Source organism: Sphaerodactylus townsendi, linkage group LG07, assembly GCF_021028975.2.
Source record: "Sphaerodactylus townsendi isolate TG3544 linkage group LG07, MPM_Stown_v2.3, whole genome shotgun sequence".
NCBI classification, from domain to species: Eukaryota; Metazoa; Chordata; class Lepidosauria; order Squamata; family Sphaerodactylidae; genus Sphaerodactylus; species Sphaerodactylus townsendi.
The window spans coordinates 15,629,079-15,654,362 of NC_059431.1; the positions used below are offsets into that span (position 1 = coordinate 15,629,079).

At 46.3% G+C, this 25,284-nt stretch overlaps 1 protein-coding gene across 1 annotated transcript; it reads left to right on the plus strand.

The window, feature by feature from the left end:
* The first annotated feature begins 6,143 nt into the window (after positions 1-6,143).
* POLI (DNA polymerase iota) lies at positions 6,144-24,796 on the plus strand. The gene is made up of 10 exons (XM_048504068.1): positions 6,144-6,300; positions 8,188-8,313; positions 10,105-10,269; positions 12,285-12,437; positions 14,159-14,395; positions 14,933-15,111; positions 16,568-16,659; positions 18,372-18,502; positions 19,465-19,664; positions 22,891-24,796. Exons 1-10 carry the CDS (start codon positions 6,186-6,188, stop codon positions 23,707-23,709), a joined length of 2,217 nt encoding a protein of 738 aa, XP_048360025.1. The 5' UTR covers positions 6,144-6,185; the 3' UTR covers positions 23,710-24,796.
* Positions 24,797-25,284: the final 488 nt, after the last annotated feature.

Consider the following 25,284-nt stretch of genomic DNA (forward strand, 5'->3'; position numbering starts at 1 on the left):
CTGTGTGAAAAACCCAGGGGCGTACCGGCCACAGGGGCACATGTGTCACATGTTCCCGAGTACAGGCTAGTCCAGGGGTAGGGAACCTGCGGCTCTCCAGATGTTCAGGAACTACAATTCCCATCAGCCTCTGTCAGCATGGCCAATTGGCCATGCTGGTAGGGGCTGATGGGAATTGTAGTTCCTGAACATCTGGAGAGCCGCAGGTTCCCTACCCCTGGGCTAGTCAGTCACGTGGGGGTGCAAAATCACCCCCACACAACCCTCCTCCCCACCCCCTGCGCCAACTGAGCAGCTGGGCTGGGAGCAGCCGGGTCGGGAGCCTGCCACGGGCCAACCCTCGGCCTGACTCCCCAACTGAAGGAGCAGCCCGTTGGGCGCCCCTCAGCCCAGCTCCACTGGCTGAAGGAGCAGCCAAGCCTGGCCCTGCTAGGCTGCCCACGGCCGCCACCACTGGCTAAGATAAAGGGGGCGGGGGACGCCTGGAGCAGGTGTTGCCCCGGGTGCCATTTTCCCCCAATACGCCTCTGGAAAAACCATCTTTTCATTCAAATTTGCATACATTGCAGAAAGTTAGAAGAGTGAGAGCTTTCCTGACTTTCCCAGAGCAGCCATTCTATGGGTAGATTGGCTCCTCTGGGTTGGGAAACACCTGGAGATTTCCAGGGTTAGTACTTCCTGGAGTGAAACCTGGAGAGAGCAGGTTTTGGGGAGGGGACCTCAGTAGGACACGGTCATACAGTCCACCGTCCAAAGCAGCCATTTTCTCCAGGGGAGCCGGTCTTGGTCATCTGGAGATCAACAGGAATAGCAGGAGATCTCCAGGTGCTGGCTGGAGGTTGGCAAACCCACCTCGGGCGCACTAGAGAAAGCATGTGTATGGGCAGTGGTTGATTTTGCCCATTTGCAGACGCCCTGTTCGGATGGATGAAGCTGTTGTGGCAGAGCACAGGGGACAGCCGGTCCCACAGATAAAAGAGGCCACAACCACGAAGAGCTTTGTGTGTGTTAGCAAACACCTTGAATTGAGCGGAGGGAGGGCAGCCAATGAACTGACTGCAGAATAGTGGTGATGTGCAAGGGCGTACCGCCAAGAGGGACATATGGGGGCAAATGCCCCTGGACATCGCCCATTTAATCACATGAGGGGCAGAAAAAATAGCCCCCCACACCCCTCCAGCAGAAAGGCACCTCGCCTGGTGCTCCCACCTCCACTGCCGACTACAGCGGCCCCCTCCAGGCTCTCCCAGTCCACCGCGACCTTCCCAGCTTCGGAGGAGGAGGCTTCGGCGCACCCGCAGCTGGCCTCCCCTCGCCTGGCCCGGCTTGGCCATCCCTCTCCAGAGGCTGCTTGGGCCAGTTCGGGAAGATTGGTCCTTCTTGTTGAGTTTCAGGGCAAAGGGGAGAATGTGAGAAGGTGGAAGAGGGTGGCCGCCCATGGTGGGCGCAGAAAACTCAGTTCGGGGTGGGGATGGGGTTCAGTTCTTGCCCCGGGCTCCATTTTCTGTCGATGTGCTCCTGATGATGTGCAGGCCGGGAGCCTGCTGCAGGCCGCTCCTCAGCCCGGCCCCGCCAGGCCTGGCCCGGCTTGGCTTCCCAAGATCACCACCACTGGCTCCATGCTCTAGGAAGGCAGGCATAGCTGCAGCGTTTTGAACAAACTGGAATATCCAGATTGACTTTATGAGGAGACCTCAGCGGAGCGCATTACAGTAATCTGGCCTCGATGCTACCACGGCAGGAATCCAGCTCACTCTATTGGCCGGGTCGAGGTAGTGTTGCTTTCTCCCCCTGCCCCCCAGCATAGAGAAGCATTGTCGAAGGCTTTCACGGCTGGAATCACTGGGGTGCTGTGTGGTTTCCGGAATGTATGGCCGTGTCCTAGCAGCATTCTCTCGTGACGTTTCGCCTGCATCTGTGGCTGGCATCTTCAGAGGATCTGAGATGCTCTGATACCAACCTTCAGAGGATCAGATCCTCTGAAGATGCCAGTGTAACCCCCATGCCCAGAATGGGTTGACCCAGTAAGGGGGTGGAGACTCAGAGCAGCAGAAAGGCTGCAAGAGCTCTTTGCAGAAGACAAGGCTACCAGACTCAGACCTTGATTTCTATAAGCCCTTAACACCTTGTTAAGGGTTTTCTTTTGTGGTTGTAATGGGTGAGAGTTCTCCTGGAGACCTTCATCATGTTGCAACCTGTTCATCAAGCCCTTGGAGTCTTCAGGAGCCAGCCAACTTGCAAAGAAGAATTTGGACTTGGCAATATCAGTAGACTGTAAATAGAAGGACTTGAAATGCAACCTGAACAGGACCTTGAATTGTAACGTTAAATGTTGATGTTTTAAAAGTTAATTGTAAAGAAAAGTAAACCATTTTGTTGTTTAAAAAAATTGTTGTGGCAACTCATTCCAAGTACTGCCCCACAGAACCCACAGTTAGAGGTTATACCAGCCACAGATGCAGGCGAAACGTCAGGAGAGAATGCTGCTAGAACATGGCCATACAGCCCGGAAACCACACAGCGCCCCATTGAGAAGCATGCTGTTTTGAAACATGAAGGGCCAGCTCAGCTATCAAAGCTAACAACCACTGATTGACATTTTCATCTGTGCATCTGTGGAATCTTCTAAAAAAACATTTCCAAGTCTGAAAAGAGGCAGACTGCCCTGGAAAAGCACTCTGGAAATTATATATAAACGAGCAGTAGAGCGCATTGTATGAAGAAATACAGCAGGCTCTAGAAAACTTGGTGGGATGACAGCATCCACCGAAGGGGCCAGCCCCTCCTTACGCCATTACCCTGCATCAGCAGCTTCCTCCTTTTCCTCCTTCTCTTCCCGGATGCCTGAATGGGCACACAAAGTGCCCACCCAGAGAGTGGCGCCTCCTGTCTTTCTTTCCCCCTTGGGCCTGGCCCTATGTCACCAGCTCTCTCCTCTTTCTCCTCCTGCTTCTAAATACTTGTTTCTCTTTCTGGATGCCTGTATTACCAATACTAAAAAATCTGAGGCAAGCCAAGCCTAAGAAACATGGACTGTATATATAGTGACACAAGGCAATGAACTAATTGGTATATGCAATTAGTTTGAGTATAAAATCAATAGATAATCCATACACCGTTCATAAAGATTATTCATGAAGATATATTGTGATTATATTATAAGTAATATTCAGCTGGATATAAAGGTAATAACAAAACCTAAGAAGTGTAATGGGACTGTACTTACCCTGTTTCCCCTAATATAAGACATCCCCAAAAAATAAGACATAGTAGAGGTTTTGCTGAAGTGCGAAATATAAGGCATCCCCCAAAAGTAAGACATAGCAAAGTTTTTGTTTGGAAGCATGCCCGACGAACAGAACACAGAAAAATAAGACATCCCCTGAAAATAAGACATAGCGCATCTTTGGGAGCAAAAATTAATATAAGACACTGTCTTATATTCGGGGAAACATGGTAGTAACAAATTCTCAAAAGCATTGTATAAGATGTCATAAACATTGTACATAAGGCAAGAAACCTGCAACATTCATATTGCGTTCCAATAAATTGAAAGAGTCAGTATCACCAATATTCAGTGAGTAACAAATATTAAAACAAATTGTGGTAGTAGACAGCAGCAGCTCCAGCCAGTGGATAAAGACACCACGGCGACAGCAGCCACATTTTCAACAGAAATTTCTTCAGCGCATTCAGGTAAATATAGTAGAAATAGAGATTGAATTCTCTTCTTGCGTGTTTAGCTAAGTAAAGCAGCATACAGCTTCAACATTCAGTGAATCAGCAAGTTACAAAGTAATGCCTGTATTACCACACAGCAATCAGTACGCTCCCACAGGGAGGGGCTGACACCTGTAGCTCCTCCTCCTCAGGTAGCTGCAGGTGGTACAGTGACTATAATTATTCACCAGTGGGGGGGAAAGGGCGAGAGAGCAAGTAACCCACATTCCTCTGTTTGTGTTATTTTTTTACCAGTTCTGAGTAAGCCCCACCCCCAAGCCATGCGTGTGTGCCTATTGGCTGGAAGTGAGTCGTCGCCACTATGGTTAGCCTTTTATATAGTCCATGCTCTTAGAAGACTGGCATGCCTGTGTTGCCTGGAGATCCGTTGTCATTTGGAATGATCACTAGGCACTACCTGGACTTTGGCAACCAAACCGGATATAAGCATCGACTCTTGTGATCCTGTGTTTGCAGAACCCAGGGGGAGATGAAGGGCTACAATTGTGCAAGATCTGGATTAACTAACCCAGATTAAATGACTGCGGGATAAAAACTGGAGCTTGTGCAACCCATGCCGTTTCACTACTTGTGTTTGGGTTGCATCTTAGGGCCCAGGGGACAAGAGCTCACTGAGCATGTGCAGTTGGTAAGCTTGCTTACATATTACCAGCTGCAATGACACCACCCTCCTTAGTTGATCTGGCCTGCAACAGAAGAAGAAGAAAAAGGAAGAAGAAGAGAAGGAGGATGAGGAGTAGAGAAGTTTGGATTTATACCCCCCTTTTCTCTCCTGTAGAAGACTCAAAGGGGCTTACAATGGCCTTTCCCTTCCCCCCTCACAACCAACACCATGTGAAGTAGGTGGGGCTGAAAGAGCTCCGAAGAACTGTGACTAACCAAGGTCACCCAGCTGGCATGTGTGGGAGTGTACAGGCTAATCTGAATTCCCCAGATAAGCCTCCACAGCTCAGGCGGCAAAGATGGGAATCAAACCCGGTTCCTCCAGATTAGAATGCACCTGCTCATAACCACTACGCCCACAGATCAATTGAAGGAATTGGTTTGGTTTTTTTACAGGTCCAAGTTGAAGAAAGACCTGCAGCAGCTACGTTCTATGCAGAAGTACAGATGGGATAAAGAAGCCCTACATTATTTATTTATTTATTTCATTTATATCCGGCCAATCTCTCATAGGACTTAGGGCAGCTTACAAATAAAAGCATATAAAATACAATAAATAATATAAAAATATACACATTTAAACACTATAAACATTATTGTTTGGACTTTCTTGCTTTCCTTTATTTACTGGGCACTGTTGGTCACTGTAACTGTTTCGAGTGCTTTTCTGAAAAGGCACTGAAGATTTTGTCTAATTGAGTCGTGCTGTATATATATCTACATAGGTAGGTTCACTGTTACTCATCCCTAAACAATAGAAAGTTGTTGTGTTTAAAGTGTATTGTCGAAGGCTTTCATGGTGCGATTCACCTGGTTGTTGTGGGTTTTCTGGTCTGGTCAATCTTGTTCCTAACATTTTTGCCTGCATCTGTGGCTGGCATCTTCAGAGGTGTATCACAGAGGGAAGTCTGTTATATAAGAGAAGTCTGGACTCAGGGTGTAACAGACTTCCCTCCGTGATACACCTTTGAAGATGCCAGCCACAGATGCAGGCGAAACGTTAGGAACAAGAGCTACCAGACCACGGCCACGCAGCCCAGAAAACCCACAATAACCAACATTGAAAGTGATGTTTTGTGGAGGTCGGGGTGGGGAAATTACCCTGAAACAGCATCACTTTCAATGTTTAAACTAGGGAGCCCAGAGCATCCCTTTAAGGTGGATTTAAAAGGAGAATCTGGGCTCCCTGGTTTAAACAACATTAAAAGTGATGCTGTTTCAGGGTGGACTCCCCCTCTTCCAAAAATAGCATCACTTTCAATGTTGTTTAAACCAGGGTATGCTCAGATTTGTGTGTTGGGGCATGTTCTATAATGTGATGGGAAAACCCACAACCACCAGGTGAATCCGGCCGTGAAAGCCTTCGACAATAAAGCTCCATATTTGTTTGTCAAGCCGCAAGGGGCTGTCATTATATTAACTTTTTAATTCCCTTGGGTCTCCAGTGGAGATTGATGTGGCCAAGGAGAAGTAGGTTACACTCGGGCCCCTTCCACACCTGCAGAATAATGCACTTTCAATCCACTTTCAATGCACTTTGAAGCTTTGTTTTACTGTGCGGAATAGCAAAATCCACTTTCAAACAATAGGGAAAGTGGGTTGAATGTGCATTATTCTGCAGGTGTGGAAGGGACCTTGGAAACCCTGCAGGGAGAAGAAGGCTGGGAAGGAAGGAAGGAGTCCGTCTTAACTCCGCCTTTGCAGCCCGACCAGCCACTGCCCTGCGCCGCTGCCCCGGAGGGAGGCGGCGCCGGATTCCCGGTGCGCAGAAGCGGCGTAAAATGGAGAGCTGCGGAGAAGAGGACGAGGAGGCGCCCGAACCGGATTGGTGGCTCCCGGAGCCCCGCGGCAGATTCGGGAGCGTCTCGTGTAAACCCGCTATCTTGGGGGTGCGGGGTGAGTGCTTCAAAATTGGGGGGCGGAGGCGACTGGAAGCGCCCCTGGGCGAGCGATTTGGGAGAGGGATCGGGTCGATCCCTCTCCCCTTTATGGGCGCAGGGGGGAAATGGGACTGCTTCCCATTAAGCAAGAGCTGGTTGGGACTTGGGGGGCGTCAGGTGCATTTGGCCCCCCCCCAAAAGCCGTCCGGTTGCAAATGCGCGCGGGGGGATTCTTCTTGCACAAGCCAGCCTACTGGGGCGTGCAAAGGTGTTTGCATCGAGGCGCCGGTTAGAAAGGCTGTCTCTGCTCCCTCCCGCCTTGCATCCTTTTTGAATCTGTGCTGTCGAAAGCTTTGCACGGCGGGAATCAACTGGCTGTTTGGGGGCTTTCCGGTCTCCCGGTCTGTTGGCAATCCGGCAAGTTTTGCGCATTTCACCCTGACGTGCCTCTGAAGATCCAAATGGGTGCAGTGGAGCCTGCCTGTAACAATAAGAAGCAAAGCTCTTAGTTCAATTATTTATGAATGTGCAATAGAGACCAGTGCAAAAGAAGTGCAAAACGCGCATAGCTGCCTGTACAGCACAGGTGCGCTTAAACCACAACCGGGAAAATGTTATGAATGTTAGTCCAATAATTCCAATTCAGCCGCTGTCCACGGCCCTTGAATCACTGCCATTCAAGAAGTAAAAATTACCAGGCCCGCTTCATTTGAGTAGGCCCAAAGATATAGATCTCAAAAGAGCCAGTCTCCCGGTTTGTTGGCAACAGGCAAGTCACCTGGTTTCTACTTTCTTGTCATTGCTGCGAACTCGTTGCATTTATACTGGGTGACGTGCCTGATAATAAAACGTAGAGGGGGCGAATGATGTTATAAGCAGTGGTGGGATTCAGCAGGTTCACACCACTTTGGCGGAACCAGTTGTTAAAATCGTGCTTGTAAACAACCAGTTGTTAAATTATTTGAATCCCACCATTGGTTATAAGGTGCTTTGTTGGGGAGCAAAGCAGGGTATAAATAGTAAATCAATTGTGTCTTGACAATTGAATTGCTGTGCAGAGTTTGGCTGGAGAGATGATGACGATCTGTAAATGCTGCATTTAAAGTGCATCTTTAAACCTGTTGTGTTTCTTAAAACAGCAGCTAGACTCACAGAAATATGGCAGGGGGGAGCCTCCCCACTCCCAACTCCATGCTTGGAAAAGCTTCCCCTATGAAACATCTGTGTTCTGTCTCATCACCAAAGTGGCAAAGCAGAGTTAGGGAGAAAAAGTGGCAGTTATCATGTAATTAATGTTCTTCCTGTATCCACCAAGTAACAATTCTCTGGGTTGCTCTCATTGTTGCAGCTGTATGATCAGTTGAGTGGTGAATTCCTGTCCAACTTCAGCCATCTTGCAGTTTCCTCTATCTTTTCCAGAAAGTCTGCACAAAAACAGCCTGCACCTTTCTCATTATATCTTTGCAATGAAAAGGGTTGGAGGCTCACTTTTATCTATTTTTTTAAGCTGTAAATTCAGAGGAGCTGGTTGATGATGGCAGTAGGTCATTATGATGTGAAATAGCAATTTATTTTTTTAAAAAAATCACCTCTGGCAGTGGGGGGGGGGGGGAAAGGTGACTTTGAGAGTCTGGTCGAAGAGGAAGTGTATCTTGAGAAATTAACACCTTCCCATCCAAATGCCAAGCAAGCATGCTCGAGCTGTGCTCTTTTTAAAAAATGAAGCAAAGTAGGTTTGGGAGAGATTGGAGCAAAGTGGAAGGAAACCAGGAAAGGGAATGATTAGTAGATAACGTCAGGTGGACGTCTTGAAAAGTGGTCCAGTTGGGAAGGAAAGAGAGCACAGAACATTGGTGTGGATCTGGTGAAAATGAACCCGCTGAGTTCCAGCCTTTCTTTACAGCTGTTCATGGCAACATGATGAGATCTGGAAGCGATCTGCGTCGGGTCATAGTACACTTGGACCTGGACTGTTTTTATGCGCAGGTTGAAACCATCTGTAATCCTGAATTAAGAGGCAAGCCTTTAGGTAATTTTATTTGGTTGCCAAACTTTTTTGAAGTCGCATGTGCCTTAGAACTGTGGATGTGTGTTTTACTTACTTTGTTTTTTCCCCTCTAAGTAGTTAGCTCCGTCCTTCTCACTCACAGAAATGTTGAGTTCCTTCTAAATTTTGCAATCACTTCTAGCGCCATATGAGGAGGTTGAATAACTGGACTTGCGCATTTTCCCTCTGTCTCACTCTCATTAGAATTTTTAAAAAGTTCTTTCTTTTAAAAAACGGAAAAAGGGACAAGGGGAAAAAACCTGAAACCCAGCAACTGCATTCTTTAAAAAAGAAAAGAAAAGAAAGGAAGGAGATATTAATAAAGGCAAAATTTTAACAATAGTGGCAGATAGTCATACAAGTTTCTATAGTTTCCAAGTTGATCTATGGCTACCAATCTTGATCCTCCTTGATCTCAGATTGCAAATGCCTTAGCAGACCAGGTGCTCAGGAGCAGCAGAAGGCCATTGCTTTCACATCCTGCAGGTGAGCTCCCAAAGGCACCTGATGGGCCACTGTGAGTAACAGAGTGCTGGACTAGATGGACTCTGGTCTGATCCAGTAGGCTAGTTCTTGTGTTCTTATTAAAAAATTGTACATATGACTCTGTGTGTGTGTGTGTGTGTGAAGTGCTATCAAGTCACCACTGTTATTATGATCCTAGCAAGGGACTTTCAAGGCAAATGAGAAGCAGAGGTGGTTTGCCATTGCTCTCCTCTGCAGAGCCTTCCTTGGTGGTCTCCCTTCTAAGTATTGTCCTTCTGAGACATGATGAGATCAAGCTATACCATGCTGTCTTCCCTCCTTGTATGAATATAACGCTTGAAAATAATCTGTCCAATCTACCATGCCGTCTCTCTCGCGGGGATTTAGAGGCTTAAGCAAGGTGGGCCATAGTTGGAGTTTAGATGTGCAACCACCAAGGAAGGCTGATATTGCTTTGCAGAAGGAAGGGATGAAAAACCACCTCCGTTCATCTCTTGCCTTAAAACCCTTTGGGTTGCCTTAAGACAGCTGCAATTTGACGGCACACAGTTATTAGTGCAACTGTCTGCATTTGCACTTTCAAACATCCCATTTGTTATATTACAACTGGACGGTCATCTTCCCTCTTCCTGTTCTTATTTGGTTGGCCTGTGCATTGTAAGAGCTAGACAGAAACTTGTAGTTAACTTTGGTGCATTTGGCCATTCAAAGTTTCTATTAAATGTTTTGGAGAGTCTACCTGCGTTGAGACAAGATCACAAAATACATTTATCAGCTCTCGTGGACTGTAGATGTTGAGTAGCTTCAAATGCAACCAGCACAGATTCCCTTTCACCAGCTGAAATTTTACCACTTTTCCAAGGTTTTGTTGAGAGCTCAAAGGTTGAGCAGCAGTGGCGTAGGAGGTTAAGAGCTCGTGTATCTAATCTGGAGGAACCGGGTTTGATTCCCAGCTCTGTCGCCTGAGCTGTGGAGGCTTATCTGGGGAATTCAGATTAGCCTGTGCACTCCCACACACGCCAGCTGGGTGACCTTGGGCTAGTCACAACTTCTTCTTCTTGATGGAGGCTGGAATTTATTAACACTTTTTAAATATGCCACAGTGATTTTCTTTCACTACTTTATTGCATACCGTTAACCCAGGATGTTGAGAGTCTGAATTGTAATGCTTGTTGTCGTGGGGGAACGGAAGGTAGGAACAATCCCAGCTTGGGATGTATTTAAAGATTCTTCGATATATTGAGAATCGCAAATGTGTTCTTTCAGTTACGTAATTCTCTCACTCAGGTGTGCAGCAGAAAAACCTGCTCATCACCTGTAATTATGAAGCCAGGAAACTCGGAGTGAAGAAAACCACGACTGTCAAGGAAGCAAAAGAAAAGTGCCCAGAACTCTTGCTGGTTAAAGGAGAAGACTTGACGAAATACAGGGAGATGTCTTACAAGGTTACAGGTATTGCTTTTCTTCTTTGTGGACCAGAGCCCATGTGGTGTAATTGTTAAAATATTGGACTAGCACCTGAGATACCCAGGTTTAAATCTCCACTCTGCCATAGAAGTGTGCTGGATGAACTGTCGGAAGAAAAAGAAGAGCCTAGGCTCCTTCCGCACATGCAGAATAATGCACTTTCAAACTGCTTTCAGTGCTCTTTGAAGCTGTGCAGAATAGCAAAATCCACTTGCGAACAGTTGTGAAAGTGGTTTGAAAATGCATTATTTTGCATGTGCGGAAGGGGCCTTAGATTTATACCCTGCTTTTTTCCTCAACTGCAAGGAGTCTGAAAGTGGCTTAGAAACTTAGGCTCCTTCCGCACATGCAGAATGATGCACTTTCAAACTGCTTTCAATGCTCTTTGAAGCTGTGCAAAATGGCAAAATCCACTTGCAAACAGTTGTGAAAGTGGTTTGAAAGCGCATTATTCTGCGGGTGCGGAAGGGGCCTTAGAAAGTGGCTCAGAAAGAAAGCTTAGAAACTTCTTCCCCCAAAAAGGGCTGGGGGTATAAATCAAAACTTTCCTTCTTTTTCTAATTGAAGTGTGGAATTCGTTGCTAGCGTACAGAGTGGCCACAAGCGTGGATGGCTTTAAATCCGCCTAGTTTTGTGGAAGTCGCAGACACCACGCGAAGGCCAGCGGATGACATAGGAAAAGTTTAGAAACTCAGGAAAGCATAAGAAAATGTGTATAGTATTGTATAATATCAACATATGTTATCTTTTAATACCATAAACATACACCATTTCTTTTAAAAAGTTAAAATACAAAATTCAGACTTCTTTTCTGGAACAAAGGGAGGGGCAAACAAGTTTACGTGGATTTCCAGATCGCGGGAGCGCCGTGCTCCTATCCCCCGCGATATGGGAGGGATAACTGTACTAAATCAAGACTGTAGAAACCACATGTAGGTGTCTGGGAGCAGTTTTGTAATGGATATGGACAGCATCTTTCAATGGTCTTAGGCTGAGGTGTTCCACATCACCTGGTGCTTGATTCTTTTAATTGGATATGCCAAGGTCTGAACCTAGGTGCCAAGGAGATCCTCTGCTGATGGACTCCATCCCCTTTTCTCTTCTGGATTGGCCAGGATGGTTGGAAATGCTTGGGCCCTAGACCTTCTTTCTTCACGCCGCTGTTAACCTGCATTCTTGCTTCATGGGATCTCTATTCTGCATTGGTTAGACCTCATCTGAAATACTGTGTACAGTTCTGGGCACTGGACATTGTGTACAGTTCTGGACATTGACAAGCTGGAACGGGTCCAGAGGAGGGCAACCAAAATGGTGAAAGGTCTGGAGTCCATGCCCTACGAGGAGAGGCTTAGGGAGCTGGGGATGTTTAGTTGGGTGAAGAGAAGGTTAAGAGGTGACCAGACAGCCATGTTTAGATATTTGAAGGGATAGCTTGAGGTGAGGGAGCAAATTTGTTTTCTGCTGCTCCAAAGACTAGGACAAGGAGTAATGGGTTCAAGGTGAAGGGAAAGAGGTTCCACCTAAACATCAGGAAAAACTTCCTGACACTAAGGGCTATTCAACATTGGAATGCACTACCTAGGAGTATGGTGGAGTCTCCTTCTTTGAACGTTGTTAAAGAGAGGCTGGATGGCCATCTGTCAGGAGTGCTTTGATTGTGTATTCCTGCATGGCAGGGGGTTGGACCTTGATGGCCCTTGGGGTCTCTTCCAACTCTATGGCCCCTTCCGCACACGCAGAATAATGCGTTTTCAAACCACTTTCACAACTGTTTGCCAGTGGATTTTGCTATTCCGCACTGCTTCAAAGAGCACTGAAAGCAGTTTGAAAGTGCATTATTCTGCATGTGCAGAACGAGCCACAGATTCTAAGATGATCTCTTACAATCATATACTGAAGAACTTAGGTTTTCTACTTATGGGAGATCTCCTGTGTTTCATGAAGTTACCCTATTAACTCCGTTTTATGCGTGCGTGTTTTGTTTTGGTACTAATCTGTAGCACTGTTGGAAGAATTTACGCCGCTGGTGGAAAGGCTTGCATTGGACGAAAACTTTATGGACGTCACTGAGATGGTAGAGAAGAGGCTGGAAGAGTGGGGAAAGGATGCTTTTTCTCAAATGCCTGTCTCTGGTCACGTCTACGGTAACCGGAGTAAGTTGGTCTAAGTCCCACCATCAGTGATGGAGACGCAACTTGTTATGTGACTCTTGTGGTCTGTCAAGGAAATCTGTCTATTTGCGGACTTTTCTATCCTGTTCTTCCTCTGAGATGCTCAGGGTAGCACACATGTTTGTCCTTTCCCTATGTTCTCTTCACCGCAACGCACTGAAGAAAATTAAGCTGAGATGTTGTGATTGGTCCAAGTGTCATATCGGGGGGAAAGGGGAGGGGTGGAACCAGTGGTGGGATCCAAATATTTTAGTAACAGGTTCCCTCGCCAGCCCCCCCTCAGCAAAGGGCATAGAGGCGTACCTAGGCAAACCTGAGCCCTGGGCAAAACCTGAGTTGGATGCCCCCACCATGGGCAGCCACCCCACCACGACCCCAAAATTTTTTTTGCACCAGGTCATTTCTAAATCATCATCACATTATAGAAAATGCCCCAACTCACAAATCTGAACACAGCAATGGTGAAACACACAAGTTCTTTGATAGAGACTGGTGAGATAAAAGGTACGAAAGGCTGAGAATCAATTCATCTCAGTACCTGAAAGGGATTAACCCAGTTCAGGGAGTTACATTATTAGTCGCAATTGCTATATGGAACCTTCACGTTCAAAGGCAGTATGCCTCTCGGGGAGGCGAGGGCGTGGAGATGGAAAAGTGGACCCAATTAGTAACCCCCTCTCGGCACACACAAATAATTAGTAACCCACTCTCAGGAACTGGTGAGAACTTGCTGGATCCAACCACCAGATCCTATTCCAATAATTCTCAGTGCTACTCCATGCTGGTGTAATTCATATGGCATGTCTGCGCCCTAAACTCATACTAGTTGTGCCCCATTTCAATTTTCATGGCTTCCCACAAAGAATCCTTGGAACAGTATTTCTGCTGGAACTTTGTCTTGCACCTCCTTCACAGTCTACAATTCGAAAAGGTTCCCTGGAATGACCCGGAAACAGGGTAGATAGTTCCTTGCATTACCATGGGTTGGATCCAATACCTTGCATTTCCATGGGTTGAACCCAATATCTTGCATTGTCATGGGTTAAATCCAGAGGTGGGATCCAGCAGGTTCTCACAGGTTCCCGAGAGCAGGTTACTAATTATTTGTGTGTGCCGAGAGGGGGTTACTAATTGGTGATTTTGCCACATGATTTTTGCCTTAGTTACGCCCCTCCTCTCAGCAGTAGCATGCAGAACTTGAAGCAGTCTAGCAGGAGGTGCACCGGTGTGCGTGGCAGCCTGCGCCTGCGTGCATTCATTTCCCGCCCAAGGACCGGCGCAGTGGCTGCGTCCTTGCCACAGCCCTGCTTAGGAATGCCCTGCCCCCAGAATGCCTGGCCACACCCCCATCGTTCCCCGCCCAGCCCCATTGGCAATACGCCACAGTTTGAATCCCACCACCATGGGAACCTGTTACTAAAATTTTTGGATCCCACCACTAGTTAAATCCAACATCTTCCCTTACTGTGGGTTGGATCTGACCAGCTATTCCTGCTGGTGAAGAGGGAAACTTCTTGACTGGCAAGAATGGCCGTGCTAGGGATTATGAGACTTGCATGGACAAAAACTAAGTGAGACAGGGGACTTCTGTAAGAATTTTAAAAAATTGCTGAATTTAAATATGACCTGTTCGGCGTCATGATTGGGGATGAGTCCCTCTCTGTGACTAACGTTGTTCTTTCTTTCTCATTTGTGCCTTGCAGCTGTCAGTCTGCACGATCTGGCACACGTGAAGTTGGCGATTGGATCTCAGATAGCGGCGGAGATGAGAGAATCCGTGCGCTCCAGGCTGGGCCTTACGGGTTGTGCTGGCATAGCTTCTAACAAGCTGCTAGCCAAGATGGTGTCTGGGACCTTCAGACCAAATCAGCAGACGATCCTGTTACCCGAGAGCCGGCGGGATTTGATAGCCCACCTTGACAACATAAAGAAATTGCCAGGTATGCAAATTCCTCTGCCTTATTTTGCATATCTATGACAGAAGGGCCATTTTGGGGGGAGGAGAATCTCCTCCCCTGAACTGGTAGTGTTTAGCGGATCCCCGTTTTATCTCCCTGTCAAAGTTCTGTCACACTTCAGCGTGACCAAGTTCAACACTCAGCACAACAAGGGGGCTATAGGGCTTCTTTTTCTGTGTTTCCCTCCTAAACATTAATGCCATTGAATTTTACTAGAATACCCTGTTTCCCCAAATATAAGACATCCCTGGAAAATAAGACGTAGTAGAGGTTTTGCTGAAATGCGAAATATAAGGCATCCCCCAAAAGTAAGACGTAGCAAAGTTTTTGTTTGGAAGCATGCCTGACGAACAGAACACAGAAAAATAAGACATCCCCTGAAAATAAGACATAGCGCATCTTTGGGAGCAAAAATTAATATAAGACACTGTCTTATTTTCGGGGAAACACAGTATTAGGAGTCCTCGGGTGTGCCTCATTGCAGTATGACGGTTGTAGCAATTTTTTTTTCTTGAATAGGTATTGGGTCTAAAACTGCACAACGCCTTGCAGCGCTAGGACTTACCACCATTTGCAGCCTCCAGATGTGTCCAGCTGCAGTACTAGAGAAAGAGCTAGGCGTTTCGGCTGCACGGACTCTACAGAAAGTGTGTCGTGGAGAAGACGATGTTCCAGTTACCCCATCTGGGCCTCCTCAGGTATACGTGTGACAGTACGGTGTGACGGCTGTAATGGTGAAAGGCAGTTTAGCAGATATAAGGGTGCCAGGGAAGGCTGGGGACAGTGCCAACCGCAGCAATGTAGTTCTAGGAATCACTGCAAATTCTATGATAAACCATAGAGTTTCCAGTCATTCCTAGAGCTTCCCTACATCGCTTCCTTTTTTTTTTTTTTTTTGCCAGAAGTGATGAGATGCACAGGCTGCACTTCAGATTTTTTTAAAATTAAATTTTAAAAATTTATCCCATTGCTGCCTGGGCCACAGGAGTGGTGGATGGAATTCCTCACCCCAGCATGGGAATTGGCAGACCCAGCTAGCTGGTGTGTTGGACTAGGACGGGAGAAACCCAGATTCTAATCCCTATTTTGCCATGAGACCCAACAGATGATTTTATGTAGGTCTGTTTCATCTTAACTGACCTCATACTGGCGTTGTGAAGCTAAAATTGGAAAGCAGAGATTCATGTAAGCCACCCTAACCTCCTTGGGGAACAAAAAGCAAAATAACACTGGTTAGACAGATATGTCTTATACCTTGAGAAATTCTATGGCAATTCCTAACGCTTTGTCACCCGGAGATGAGACCAATAGTAGCAGGCTATAAACTCCCACTCAAGACTCTATCTCCCCAAATGAAACCTTTCCCACTTTCTTCTCCCATCAAACTGAATGGGGGGAATGTTAAGTAATTCCACTTGGGAGAAAGTCTTGTGGTGAGTGCAAATCCTGCCCTCCATCCCTGACAATGAATGGTTGAGATTCTACTGACCATAAACTAGATGATGAAGAAGAAGAGTTTGGATTTACACCCCACCTTTCTCTCCTGTAAGGAGACTCAAGGTGGCTTACAAACTCCTTTCCCTTCCTCTCCCCACAACAGACACCTTGTGAGGTAGGCGGGGCTGAGAGAGTTCCGAAGAACTGTGACTAGCCCAAGGTCACCCAGCAGGAATGTAGGAGTGCAGAAATACATCTGGTTTACCAGATAAGCCTCTACCACTCAGGTGGAGGGGTGGGGAATCAAACCTGATTCTCCAGATTAGAATCTACCTGCTCTTAACCACTACACCATGCTGGCTGCATGGTATGAGTGTCTGTGTATATAGGCACACTGCTGCCACTCACAATGGCTCAGATTTTTACAATCAGTATTCTCCTTCCTCACACATATGCATCTAACCACTCTCATGCAATGCATTTTCCTCGCTTTGAAATAAAGGCAGGTGATTTATCACAAAACATGTTTGTGGTCAGTTCAGTGCAGAATATGTTACGAATGATTCCATAAAGTACAGAACAGAGAAAGGGTAACCGGCTGTTTTTAAAATACATGAATTCATAGACACCTTAGACCATCCCTTCATTTTCAAGTTGTGGATCTGGTTGTCCCTTTTATTATAACAGAGTTCAATTTTTTTTTTACATATTTTGCAGTCTCTAAGTGATGAAGATTCCTTTAAAAAGTGCTCTTCGGAAGTGGAAGTTGAAAAGAAAGTGGGAGAGCTGATTGCTAGCCTTTTGGTCAGGTGATTCTTACCGTACTTCTTTCTGATTGAGGTTCAAAGGCAGTTTGCAAAACAACAGTTCAACCGGGCATCAGAACATCCAGTAAATATTGCAGTAAGACTAGGGCTACAGTCTTGGATAAGAGTGCCATCAAAAAACAAATTGCAAGCCTGGTACATCATCATACAGACAGTGCTTACCAAGGTGGAAAATGGCACAATTAAAGGATGGTAATCCGTATAAAAATAGCAATAAAGAATAAAGCTGCCGGGGTGCTGTGTGGTTTCCGGGCTGTATGGCCATGTTCTCTCCTGACATTTCGCCTGCATCTGTGGCTGGCATCTTCAGAGGATCTATGGATGCCAGCCACAGATGCTGGCGAAACATCAGGAGGGAATGCTGCTAGAACTCAGCCATACAGCCCGGAAACCACACAGCACCACAATGGTTCTGGCCGTGAAAGCCTTCGACAATAAAGCTGCCCCTTATAAAGTGTCTCAGACTCTTCCATTCTACTACAGTTATAATCTCCACATTAAAATGCCCTCCTGAATATCTCTATTTTGAACACTCTGCAGATCTATAGAAGTATGAGGGTCTTCCTGACTTCCTCAAGTGACCCTATTAGAAGGTGGGAGCCCCCAGAGATTGGCACTTGGTAGATGGTTCAGGGACAGGGACATTGTAAGAGAGGCATCTCTACATCACTTCTAGAGAAAACCTGGAAGGGATATAGGGTAGCTCTAGGAATCACCAGAAGCTCTATGGCTTTACCAAAGAGATTCTGGTGATCTCTAGAGTGACCTTGTGTCACTTCTATACATCTCTGGAGAGGCTTCTAGCTGTTGTTGAATCTCCAGTATTACAGACATTGTGCCAGGAAACAGCCTGGAAGAGTACAGTAAGCCACATGAACGTCTTAGCCCAGCACAAAAATGCAGGCCCAAGAAACGTTGTACCTTCAGTGACCCCGGTCTTAGACAAAATCCCATCCTTCAGTCTCAGTTCCCTGTATTATCCCCACAACTTTCCAATGCTGACTTATCACAAATGTTGAATGATCTGGATGGCAGCATGAATTGTTGAGTAAACAAAGCATGTTTTAAAACTTCGTAGTATTTAAGTGCAACATGTTCATAACATGTTGTCCTTTTACTGCTGTGCTATAGAGAGTGTCTTAACCTACTGCATCTGTGTATGGTTCTCCAGTTGCACAGTGGCAGATAGGAAGGCGCTCCAAAGGGTGATCACTACTGCACAGAGGATTATCGGCTGCCCTCTCCCCTCCTTGGAAGAACTCTATAATTCCCGAAGCCTAAAGAAAACCCAAAATATTCTGAGAGACCTGTCTCATCCAGCACACTCTCTTTTTGAACTGTTACCATCCGGCAGACGATACAGGTCTATAAAAACTAGGACAAAGAGGCTTAGAGACAGCTTCTATTCTAGAGCTGTGGCTATGCTGAACTCCGCGGCTTCGTGTTGTTGTGTTTGGGGCTGTGTAGGGATGGGTGGAGGAAGGGGAAAGTGAGGATGAGGTATGAGTCTGAAATTGTGCGCATCGAGGAATGCTGCTGTAAATTTCGTTGTGCGTGCACAATGACAATAAAATGCTTATGCTTAAATTTGCTAGTTTTCCCTATCTGGGAAAAGAATTCCTTTCTTGAGGCAACAGGGACATTTGCAAAATGCCGCTCGTATCGGCCACTCTCTGCTTCTCCATGTCTTTTAGGTTGTACAAGGATGGAAGAAAGCCACATACAATAAAATTAACCCTTCGCAAGTGTATTACCAATCGATGGCTTAATCGGGAGGGCCGCCAGTGTCCAATTCCACCTCATGTGGTCCAGAAGATTGGAACAGGTAATCGTTCGGTAGGATGGCTCCATTTTATCCCTGTGAATGGGCACAGCTGATAGATTGCAGTGTTTATTTATTTGTAAATGTGTTTCCTGCCCATCACTTGGGCGGGACTTCCTGGCAAAGAATTAAGGCAAGTAAAGAGAATCATAAATCTCTACTTTGCTTTCTGCAAGCATTGAGAACCAGTCTTCCAGTGATGGGAGAAGCCACAACTGATGTTTCCCTAAGGAGCTCAGAGCAGAATAGATTTATTTAGTTGAAAAAAAATGTTTTATACTAGTGGCAGATCATCAAAAATATTGAAACCCGTTTTTGGAATATATAATATTGAAAACACCAGCAAAACGAAACATAGGAAGAAGGGTCAGTGAGGGAATGCCAGTCGAAACAGCGAAGTCTTTTCTCATTGGCATAAGATAAGAGGCCATGACCCAGAAGGCCCTTTTTCAAATTGCTACCCATCTAGCCTCTGAAAATAAAAATAGTTCTCATGGTATATTGGACTCAAGCCAAGAGAAATAGATGACTGTACTCTTTTCCATTTTATTTTCACAACACCCTGTCCTAAAGTTATTCAGTGAGCCTAGTCTACCAGTAACCACTACACCACACTATCTCAGTTCCTGTTTCCACTTAGCCCTCCTTCCGTGTTTTTTTTCACCATTCATTTCGTGCTACATAACAGTCCTTAAACTTCTTCCGTTTGGGTCAGTTTCTCTGCTTAATGGGATCTATTCAACCTTTCTGACAACTGTCTCTTGCGTCATGGAAGTTGGACTTTGACATGCTTAATTCCATTTGCCGAACATTCCATGATGTCACACCAGTTCAACCAATGAGTATCAGAGGCTTCCTCGACACAAGCATAACACAATAAGATGATGTTTGTTGGAAGCACAGCTCAGATCTTACCTGATACTGTAGAGTCTGAGTAACTGAAATGTTCTTCTTTAAATGTACAGGTGACTCAAGTGTCCAGAATCAACTAGTTGCCTTAGCTATGAAACTATTTCACAAGATGATAAATGTGAAAGTTTTGTTTCATATAACCCTTCTGAGTGTCTGCTTCTCCAACCTGAAAGACGCTCCTGCTTCTGCCAAGCAGTCAATTGGATTTTATTTGACTCGTCCATCTTCGTCCAACTGCAACAAACTTGTTCATGTAAGTTCAGAACCAATTTATTGAGAACTCTATTTTGTTGCCTCCTGAATTAACTGGGGGAAAAAAATCTGCTTTTTCTTTCTTCCACTAAGAAAATGAATATGCCATGGAAGATCTGAGGGAGCTTAGAATTGAGACCTTCATTTCATGAAAGATGCATTTTATTTATTTGTTTATTTAATTTCTTCGGATTTATATCCCGTTCTTCCTGCTGAAGCAGGCTCAGAGCGGCTGCCAACAAATGTTGTTAAAAACATGGAAAACATGACGCCGTTAAAAATGTAAACAAAAACATTCTCCCCAATTCATATACCATACAATCTTACCAGTACCAAATGGGAGAGGAAGGGAGGCCAGTCAGAATGAATCACAGTTTGTTGCTACCCTCAGCTATAGGCCTGGTGGAACAGCTCTGTCTCATAGGCCTTGCAGAGAAGAATCCTGCAGGACCAATTGGACCAACATTTTGTGCCCAATGCCACGTTCTTCACTCTTTCCCCTTTTTGCAGGATCTAGATCAGAGGTGGGATCCAGCAAGTTCTCACAGGTTCCCAAGAGTATGTTACTAATTATTTGTGTGTGCCGAGAGGGGGTTACTAATTGGTCATTTTGCCACGTGATTTTTGCCTTAGTTACACCCCTCCTCCGCTCCTCAGCAGTAGCGCGCAGAACTTGAAGCAGTCTAGCAGGAGGTGCACCGGCATGCGTGGCAGCCTGCGCCTGCGTGCATTTGTTTCCCGCCCAAGGACCGGCGCAGCGGCTGCGTCCTTGCCACAGCCCTGCCCAGGAATGCCCCACCCCCGGAATGCCCGGCCACACCCTCAGAATGCCCCTCCCAGCCCCATAGGCGCTACGCCACAGTTTGAATCCCACCACTGATCTAGATACAGATCAAGTTTTAGGATGTAGTTTTCCTATCCATCACACTTCTGTCTTGCAATTCCTCCAAATATCTTAGGCTAACATACGTGGCTCCACCTCCTCTTTTTAAAAAGGCTTACACCCTTGTGAGGTAGATTACCCGGTGAACTTCATAGCCAAATGGGGATTTGAATCTGGATCTTTCCAATCCTAGTCTGACACTCTTACCATTATTTCATGGTGTTTTTAAATATGTCAAACCCCCACCCCCACCCATCATTATTATTTTTTTTAACCAACTTGCTATTCACATTTTTATGCCTTTTTTTCCCCTGTGCTTTGCTTGAATATGCAGTATATGCTATTTGGTGCAAGCAGCATTTTTGGGTAACTTTTAAAATAATGCTAGTTGTGGTTAGAAGCAGGCGGACTCTAATCTGGAGAACTGCGGCTGGTTCCCCTTTTCTCCACATGAGCCACGGATTCTTATCTGGTGAACTGGATTTGTTTCCCCGTTCCTGCACTTGAAGCTTGCTGAGTGACCTTGGGCCGGTCACAGTGGCATCTCCAGTTGACCATTTGGCAGCTAGGGAACAATAGTTCATAACGCCACAACAATCTCAATTTGATCTATTTTCACATGCTAAATTAACGTTCTGGGCCAATCAGAACAAAAAACTGGGAAGAAACTTTTTTCATGGAAGGCCCAGTGGTGGCGAACCTTTGGCACTCCAGATGTTATGGACTACAATTCCCATCAGACCCTGCCAGCATGGCATGCTGGCAGGGGCTGATGGGAATTGTAGTCCATAACATCTGGAGTGCCAAAGGTTCGCCACCACGGGCTTAGACAGATAGGGGGATTTGTACATTAGACCAACTGGCAGATTGTAAGGATATGTTTTTTGTCATTTTTTTCCAGCAAAGATCTAGATCAGTGGTGGCGAACCTTTGGCACTCCAGATGTTATGGACTACAATTCTCATCAGCCCTTGCCAGCATTGGCCATGGTGGCAGGGGCTGATGGGAATTGTAGTCCTGTCTGGAATTATAAGGAGTCTCCTGCGACTCCTAGATATTACTCATCAGGCTCTGTGGACTGGCCATATTTACAGTTGCAAGTTCTGTTGGTATTTAAATATGGCCCTGTGGCATTGCCTCAGAATCTCTCTTGGCCCCACCTACCTCACAAGGTGTCTGCTGTGGTGAGAGGACCGGAAGGAGCTTCTTTTGCTGCTTAAAGACTCCTTATGGTTGAGAAAAATGGGGTTTGAATCCATACTCTTCTTCTTAATAAATCACAGCTGCAGCTTCTGCTGGCCTATTGGATGGTATCAGTCATAACCACTCTAATAGCAAACTAGCTGGAGCCTGGGTGGGTGGTAAAAGCTAGTGGTGGGGCTGTCCTCAGAAAGTATTTCTGTATACTGTTGGGATTCATCAGATATGCAGTAACATATACATTTGGGCAGGAGGGGGGAATCATTCTCCACCCACAACCAGGGTATGGGTCTTAGCCAGCGGGCAACAGGAGCAGCAGTGGCGTAGGAAGTTAAGAGCTCATGTATCTAATCTGGAGGAACTGGGTTTAATTCCCAGCTCTGCTGCCTGAGCTGCGGAGGCTTATCTGGGGAATTCAGATTAGCCTGTACACTCCCACACATGCCAGCTGGGTGACCTTGGGCTAGTCACAGCTTCTCAGAGCTCTCTCAGCCCCACCTACCTCACAGGGGGTTTGTTGTGAGGGGGGAAGGGCAAGGAGATTGTCAGCCCCTTTGAGTCTCCTGCAGGAGAGAAAGGGGGGATATAAATCCAAATCCTCTTCTTCTTCTTCTTCCTGGGAAGCAACTACTCACAACTGTGCCCCCTCAAACGGGAAGAGCAGGGTCCTGCCACCACTTCCACCTGCCCCATCTGCTTTTAATAATTGTTTCTAAATGCTGGAGAAAGCTGCAGACAAGCCTGATCACCTCTGGGGAATAAACATTTCCTCCAGGTGACCAGAAGCATTTGAAACCCAGGAGTGAGTTGGTTCCTTGATCTGAGAACAAAACAAAAAAAAGTAAATACGCATCCATGCAGGAGGTAGGCTAGCTGCCATTTTGACCGAATAGTCATTTCAGTGGATTTATTTTCAAAATGGTGCCACAGTGCTGTGTATATGGACATGCCATAAATGTAGTGAAGGATGAGTCATTTGAAGTTCTTTCAGCAAAATGAAGGATGCTCTTTAACAGGCCAACTCTGGCCTTGCAGATGTTCAGGGCTGATGGGAATCGTAGTTCATGAGCACCTGCAGGGCCAGAGTTGGACACCTCTTTAAAATGTGTGAGACATATGTATGAAATATTGCGTTGCATTGCAGAAAACGGAAGACGGCAGTGGGGAACTTGCAACTCCAAAAGGTCAAGAGAGGGGCTGTGAAAGCTTACTGGCAGAAAGAAGCAGAAGCGTGACGCAAATGCCGCCAGAGACTCCAGACGAAACCAGAGGTCTTGAATTCCCAGCTCACTTGCTTCCTGCCGGTATTGACCATGATGTGTTCAATCAACTTCCAAGGGAAATTAAAGAGGAAATTATTTCTAGCCCAAAAAAGGAAAGCAGTGCAGCAGGAAATGTTCTGAGTCAGTCATTATTTGCTTCACAGGAAGAGCAGTCAAATAAGGCACCGGACCAAACAAACTGTGCTCCTCTGTGTTCTAGGGACGGTCAACGAAACATCTTTGCTTTGGTGCCATCAGAAATTGTACCCCCCTGTGGAGCATCACCCAGGTCTGCTCCCAGGTGCCTTGGTCCACAGCATGGACCTCTTGAGGTGGCTGCGAATGCATCGGGAAGCGAGCACTTGACATGCACGGCTTTTAAAAGCTCATCCCCGCTTCAGTCTCCGTTTCACCAAGCCGGCATTCCAGAGCTGCAGAAGCAAACTGGTGACAGAAGTCCCTGTGATGGAGATTGGAAAGGAGGGTCAAAAGGTGTCCTCCCTTCCAGCGTGGATGCCAAAACGTTTTCCGAGCTGCCTGCAGAGATACAGAAGGAACTGCTGGTGGAATGGGAGAGCCGGGAACCAGTTTCCAAGACGCGTACCGCAGTGACTCCCACCAAGTTCAAAACGAAAAAAACAGTCGGCCGGCCTTCACCTCAGCAGTCAAACAGCTTATTAAGATATTTTAAACCAGCCTGACTATGGCGCGCGTTTGGCCCAGCAGTCGTTTGGATACAACTGTAATGTAATGAGGCGGAAAGCCAATCCAGCATTTAGTCAAGTTGTATGTTTGAGTGAATCTGGAACAATAATGTGATATTTGTGGCTAGCTGGATCTCCTCAGGAAGTCTGACAGCCCAAAAGGAAAGGCCTTTTCTTTGAATAAGGGGATTGGATCCTAAATAACATTGGCAGAGTGCACTGTGAGGTCTTTGAGCCCTAATTTCCTCAGACTTAGGCCCTTTCCCCACTTACCTTTGTCCGAGGGTTGCTGCATGCAATTCCCAGTGTGCGTAACTCCTGGCACGCGCCCCGGCTTCCCCACAACCCCGCGCTTGCAGGGTCATCAAAAGGCGCCATTTCAAAAGCCGCCAGGAATTACGCGCTGAGGGGGCGCGAGAGAGGCAGCGTTGGGGCGGCTGCGTTCTCGCCGCCCCTGAAATGGGGAGTGCAGCTGGACCCCGCGCTACTTGAGGAGAGTAGCGCGGGGCTTAAGGTAAGTGGGGAAAGGGCCTAACACAACTCAGTCTTGTTGGAATGTGTCAGTTGTGTCCTCCTTCAGGTGTTATGCTAAATCCGTAACGAATAAGATAAGAATATGCATATTTGGAAAAACATGTACCATGGCAGGGCATATACACCAGACTTCATATAGGGATGGCAGTGAAATACTTCCTGTGCTTAAGTGCCTAAAAGTGAAGCTAGGCTAGAATTTTGCAATGCACTATTTTTCTACCTGGTAGGATATTTTTTGAATTTTATTTTGTTAATATACAGGAGTGCTTTGTGTCTGAAATTGGGATGGTGGGGAGGGGGAGGGATTTGCTTTGGTTATATACAAGTTCTGATACCCTCATATACCTCTTGCTTTTTTAATTTAAAAAACCCGCAATTCTTGTGAAATTTCCAGATTTGGAAAAACTCATTTGGAGAGCTGTGTAGGCCTATTTCATTTATTCCAGATTGTAGTGGAATCCCTAGACCACAGGTGTCAAACTCGCGGCCCTCCAGATGTTATGGACTACAGTTCCCATCATCCCCTGCCAGCATGATGCTGGCAGAGGATAATGGGAACTGCGGTCCATAACATCTGGAGGGCCGCGAGTTTGACACCTGTGGTCTAGACCCGTGGTGGCGAACCTTTGGCACTCCAGATGTTATGGACTACAATTCCCATCAGCCCCAATTGGCCATGCTGGCAGGGGCTGATGGGAATTGTAGTCCATAACATCTGGAGTGCCAAAGGTTCGCCACCACTGCCCTAGACCCTTTTTTGGCCTGACCTGTGGCAGCTACCTCAGCAATGCAGTTGTGTTTCAGATTGCTTTGGTGCTCTGAACGGGATATGGTCACCTTGAAGTGTACCTGATAAACAAGGGATGTGTGATTTAGCCAGAGCAGTTTCATAACAACAGGTAAGTAAAGAAGATTCTTGGAGAAGGAAAAAAGAAACAAATTGTTTCCTTTGAAAGCTATTTTCAGCTGGCGGGCCTACACATTTGTGTTTCCCCTGAAGTCTCCAGCAGATGGCTGTCTCTGTGAAAACTTCCTTGA